General features: G+C 50.7%; 1 protein-coding gene across 1 annotated transcript in view; it reads right to left on the reverse strand.

Annotated features, from left to right (window-relative positions):
- Positions 1-3,519: 3,519 nt before the first annotated feature.
- LOC105538792 overlaps positions 3,520-5,962 on the reverse strand; it is a gene marked incomplete at its 3' end in the record, with an annotated part of 2,675 nt that continues 232 nt past the window's right edge. The window contains 3 exon segments of the mRNA XM_011978729.1: positions 3,520-3,595; positions 4,065-4,254; positions 5,128-5,309. Of these exon segments, the coding sequence (XP_011834119.1) occupies positions 3,520-3,595; positions 4,065-4,254; positions 5,128-5,309 (448 nt within the window).

Below are 5,962 nucleotides of genomic sequence, written 5' to 3' on the forward strand. Positions count from 1 at the left end.
TCGTGCAACTGAAGACTCAGGGAGGAGCTGATGTTGTTTGCATTGAGGGTCTTTCAGCTGGAGACTCAGGGAAAAGCTGATGTTCTAGATTGAGGTTCATGGAGCTGGAGACCCGGGGAGGAGCTAATGTTGTAGTTTGAGGGTCTTGCAGCTGCAGACCCAGAGAGGAGCTGATGTTCTAGATTGAGGTTGGTGCAGCTGAAGACTTGGGGAGGAGCTGATGTTCTCGATTGAAGGTTGTGCAGCTGGAGATTCGGGGAGGAGCTGATGTTCTTGATTGAGGGTCATGGAGCTGGAGACACAGAGAGGAGCAGATGTTCTAATTTGAGGGTCATGCAGCCTAAGACTCGGGGAGGAGCTGATGTTCTAATTTGAAGGCCCTATAGCTGGAGACCAGTGGATAAGCTGATGTTCTAGTTTGAGGATCGTGCAACTGAAGACTCAGGGAGGAGTTGATGTTGTTCGTGTTGAGGGTCTTTCAACTGGAGACTCAGGGAGGAGCTGATGTTCTAGATTGTGGGTCATGGAGCTGGAGACCCGGAGAGGAGCTGATGTTCTAGATTGAGGGTCGTGCAGCTGCAGACCTGGGGAGGAGCGGATGTTCCAGATTGAAGGTTGTGCAGCTGGAGATTAGGGGAGGAGCTGATGTTCCAGTTTGAGGGTCATGCAACTGAAGACTCAGGGAGGAGCTGATGTTGTTCGCGTTGAGGGTCTTTCAACTGGAGACTCAGGGAAAAGCTGATGTTCTAGATTGAGGGTCATGGAGCTGGAGACCCGGGGAGGAGCTGATGTTGTAGTCTGAGGGTCTTGCAGCTGCAGACCCAGAGAGGAGCTGATGTTCTAGATTGAGGTTCATGCAGCTGAAGACCCGGGGAGGAGCTGATGTTCTTGATTGAGGGTCATGGAGCTGGAGACCCAGAGAGGAGCAGATGTTCTAATTTGAGGGTCATGCAGCCTAAGACTCGGGGAGGAGCTGATGTTCTAATTTGAAGGCCCTATAGCTGGAGACCAGTAGAGAAGCTGATGTTCTAGTTTGAGGTTCGTGCAGCTGCAGACCCGGAGAGGAGCAGGTGTTCTAGATTGAAGGTTGTGCAGGTGGAGATTAGGGGAGGAGCTGATGTTCCAGTTTGAGGGTCGTGCAACTGAAGACTCAGGGAGGAGTTGATGTTGTTCGCGTTTAGGGTCTTTCAACTGGAGACTCAGGGAGGAGCTGATGTTCTAGATTGTGGGTCATGGAGCTGGAGACCCGGAGAGGAGCGGATGTTCTAGATTGAGGTTCATGCAGCTGAAGACCCGGGGAGGAGCTGATGTTCTAGTTTGAGGTCCGTGCAGCTGCAGACCCGGAGAGGAGCAGATGTTCTAGATTGAAGGTTGTGCAGCTGGAGATTCGGGGAGGAGCTGATGTTGTTTGCATTGAGGGTCTTTCAGCTGGAGACTCAGGGAAAAGCTGATGTTCTAGATTGAGGGTCATGGAGCTGGAGACCCAGGGAGGAGCTGATGTTGTAGTTTGAGGGTCTTGCAGCTGCAGACCCAGAGAGGAGCTGATGTTCTAGATTGAGGTTCGTGCAGCTGAAGACCCTGGGAGGAGATGATGTTCTAATTTGAAGGCCCTATAGCTGGAGACCAGTGGAGAAGCTGATGTTCTAGTTTGAGGATCGTGCAACTGAAGACTCAGGGAGGAGTTGATGTTGTTCGCATTGAGGGTCTTTCAACTGGAGATTCAGGGAGGAGCTGATGTTCTAGATTGTGGGTCATGGAGCTGGAGACCTGGGGAGGAGCGGATGTTCTAGATTGAGGGTCATGCAGCTGAAGACCCGGGGAGGAGCTGATGTTCTGATTTGAGGTTCGTGCAGCTGCAGACCCGGAGAGGAGCAGGTGTTCTAGATTGAAGGTTGTGCAGGTGCAGATTCGGAGAGGAGCTGATGTTCCAGTTTGAGGGTTGTGCAACTGAAGACTTAGTGAGGAGCTGATGTTGTTTGCATTGAGGGTCTTTCAACTAGAGACTCAGGGAAAAGCTGATGTTCTAGATTGAAGGTCATGGAGCTGGAGACCCGGGGAGGAGCTGATGTTCTAATTTGAAGGCCCTATAGCTGGAGACCAGTGGAGAAGCTGATGTTCTAGTTTGAGGATCGTGCAACTGAAGACTCAGGGAGGAGTTGATGTTGTTCGCATTGAGGGTCTTTCAACTGGAGGCTCAGGGAGGAGCTGATGTTCTAGATTGTGGGTCATGGAGCTGGAGACCCGGAGAGGAGCTGATGTTCTAGATGGAGGTTCGTGCAGCTGAAGACCCGGGGAGGAGCTGATGTTCTCATTTGATGGCCCTACAGCTGGAGACCCGGAGAGAAGTTGATGTTCTAGATTGAGGGCCCTACAGCTGTAGACCTGGAGAGGAGGTGATGTTCTAGATTGAGGTTCATGCAGCTGAAGACTCAGGGAGGAGCTGATGTTCTAGATTGAGGGTTGTGCAGCTGAAGATTCGGGGAGGAGCTGGTATTGTTCCCGTTGAGGGTCTTTCAGCTGGACACTCAGGGAGGAGCTGATTTTCTAGATTGAGGGTCATGGAGCTGGAGACCCAGAGAGGAGCTGATGTTTTTCTGATCAGTGGGTCATGGAGCTGGAGACACCAGGAGGAGCTGATGTTCAAGTTTGAGGCTCCTGCATCTGGAGACCTGGGGAGGGGCTAATGTTTTTATGATCAGAGGATCGTGGAGCTGGAGACACCGGGAGGATCTGTTTTCCTATTTTGAGGTTCGTGGAGCTGGAGACCTGGAGGGGAGCTGGTGCTGCTCTTCTTTAAGTCTGAGGGTCGTGAAGCTGGAGATCCGGGGCTAAGCTGATGTTTTTCTAGTGTGAGGTTTGTGGAGCTGGAGACCTAGGGGGAGCTAGTGTTTTTCTAATTTGAGGGTCGTGCAGCCTACCCTCAAACATCCTCAAACTAGAACAACACTGCTCCGCCCGGATGTCCAGCTCCACAACCCTCAAGCTAGAAAAACACCAGCTTCTCCCTGGGTGTCCAGCTCCACGACCCTCAAACTAGAACAACAGTACCTCCTCCCTTGGTGTCCAGCTCTACGACCCTCAAACTAGAAAAACACCAGATCCTCCCTGAGTGTCCATCTCCACGACCCTCAAAATAGATGAAAATCAGCTCCTTCCTGGGTGTCCAGCTGCACGACCCTCAAACTAGAAAAACCAGGTGAAGTTCTTTTGTTTGCTGCTGTTTTTCTAGTTTGAGCATCATGCAGCTGGAGACCCGAGGAGGAGCTGATGTTGCTCTAGATTGAGGGTCATGGAGCTTGGAGACCCAGGGAGGAACTGGTGTTTTTCTAGTTTGAGGGTCGTGCAGCTGGAGACCTGGGAAGGAGCTGATGTTCTAATTTGAGAGCCGTGGAGCTGGAGACTTGGAGAGGAGCTGATGTTGTTCTAGTTTGACGGTTGTAGAGCTGGAGACCCAGGGAGGAGCTGTTGTTTTTCTAGTTTGAGTGTCGTGCAGCTGAAGACCCGGGACAAAGCTGATGTTCTAGTTTGAGGAGCGTGCAGCTAGACACCCAGGGAGGAGCTGATATTCTCGTTTCAGGGCCCTGCAGCTGGAGACCTGGGGAGGAGGTGGTCCTGTGGTTCAAATCTGAGGGTCCCGGAGCTGGAATCTATGGGAGGAGCCAGTGCTGCCTCTGATGTCTTAGGTTGTGGCGCTGGAGACCTGCGGAGGAGCCGGAGTTGGTGTCTAGTGTGAGTTTCGTGCAGCTAGAGATCCAGGGAGGAGCTGATGGTGTTCTAGTTGAGGGTCATGGAGCTGGAAACCCAGGGAGGAGCTGGTCCTTCTGTTGTTTAAGTCTGAAGGTCATCGAGCTGGAGATCCAGGGAAGAGCTGGTGCTGCGGTTCAAGTCTGAGGGACCTGGAGCTTGAGCCCCTGGGAGGAGCCGGAGCTGCCACTGATGTCTTAGGTTGTAAAGCTGGAGACCCGCAGAGGAGCTGGTGTTTCTGCTCTAGTGTGAGGTTTGCGGAGCTGGAGATCCAGGGGTGAGTGGTGTTGGTCTAGTCTGAGGGTCATTCAGCCAGAGACCCGGGGAGGAGCTGGTGTGTTTCTTGTTGGAGGATCGTGGAGCTGGAGATTCCCGGATGAGCTGGTGCTGCTGTTTTTTTAAGTCTGAGGGTCATGGAGCTGGAGATCCGGGGAAGAGCTGGTGCTGTGGTTGAAGTCTGAGGGTCCCGGAGCTGGAGTCCCTGGGAGGTGTTTGTACTGCCACTGATATCTTAGGTTTTGGAGCTGGAGACCTGCAGAGAAGCCGGGCTGGTGTTCTAGTTTGAGGTTCGTGGAGCTGGAATCCTGGGCAGGAGCCAGTGATGCTGTTTAAGTCTGAAGTTCGTGGAGCTAAACATGGAGCCGATGTTGGGGAAGTAGAGAGAGAGAGAGAGAGAGAGTTACAGGACCCCACTTGAAACTGTACGTGTAGTTGAATCCCAAGCAAGTTAAGCCTGGGAGCTTCTCAGTCCTTGTGATCAATACATTCCTTTTTCTCTTACACAGTTTGGATTTGTTTTCTGTCTCACGAGACAGAAAGACCCTGATTAATACCACCAGTAATTGAAAAGCTTAAAAAAACCTAAGTGATATTGGTATAATAATAATAGAAGTAAAACTATGATTATCGGCCGGGCGCGGTGGCTCAAGCCTGTAATCCCAGCACTTTGGGAGGCTGAGATGGGTGGATCACAAGGTCAGGAGATCAAGACCATCCTGGCCAACACGGTGAAACCCCATCTCTACTAAAAATACAAAAAAATTAGCCGGGCATGGTAGCGGGCTACTCGGGAGGCTGAGGCAGGAGAATGGCGTGAACCCGGGAGGCGGAGCTTGTAGTGAGCCGAGAGAGCGCCACCGCACTCCAGCCTGGGCTACAGAGCGAGACTCCGTCTCAAAAAAAAAAAAAAAAAAAAACTATGATTATCCTGACTGACAGAGACAAAATCACACACCACACAATATTTATCTTTTCAATCAGTAAAATAAAATATAAATTGAAAAATAGACCCATGCAAAGCTATAAAAAGTTATTTCATGGAGAAGCGATGGATGACAGAGATTAATCTGAGAGTTACTATTAATGGAGAAACTTAGAACTTACCGTTTTTCCTGTGAGGTTTCGGTGCTGATACTGATGTTTTGTGAGTTCTGGCAGCTGAGTCCGTTCGCACAGCCTGGCGATGCAGCAGGTTCACAGAAGGGCCCTGTCCCAGCTGCTCCTGCTCCCCTGCTATGATGGTGCGGCCTCTGCTCTCTGACTGTGCCTTGAGGGGAGACCAGGCCCTTGATCACAAGCGTATCCATGGTGAGGTTCTGTGGATGGAACCTCATGGATGTTCCTTCCTGATGTTCATCGGCCATCTTGCTATTTAATGCATCTTGTTTATAACTATCTTCTAAATATTGAATAGAAATAAAGCATTTGTAAAATATGGGTGAGGTATAAAGAATATTGACACATTGGACACAGAGGACCTTCACCAGGTTTAGGGAATAGAATGTGAAGAGACATAACTTTGGATGCTCCCTGGAGGCCCTGCCTGAGTCCCAGTCCCTTCCCTTCTCCTACAGAGGGAATCACTTCCTGCTTTAGTCTTTATTGTTCCCGTACTTTTCTTCACAGTACGTTTCTTTCAGCGTGTATGCGTACATCCCTAAACACCTAAAAAATATGCAAGTTAGTTTTTGAACTTTCTGTTTTCTTTTTGAGGCAGGGTCTTGCTCTGTTGCCTCGACTGTAGTTTTGAACTTTGATGTGAGGAAATTCTCCTGCGTGGCTGCTCCTACACTGCGCGGCTCTGAGCTCGATGCCTGTTTCTGTCCTCCATTCTCCCCGAGACCCACCCACACTGACGTGGTTCATTTTCATTGTGTGATCGCCCGTCTCCATTCTCCCCCAGACCCACCCACACTGACGTGGTTCATTGTCATTGCTG

The sequence above is a fragment of the Mandrillus leucophaeus genome, unplaced genomic scaffold (assembly GCF_000951045.1).
Source record: "Mandrillus leucophaeus isolate KB7577 unplaced genomic scaffold, Mleu.le_1.0 Scaffold199, whole genome shotgun sequence".
In the NCBI taxonomy this organism is placed as follows: Eukaryota; Metazoa; Chordata; class Mammalia; order Primates; family Cercopithecidae; genus Mandrillus; species Mandrillus leucophaeus.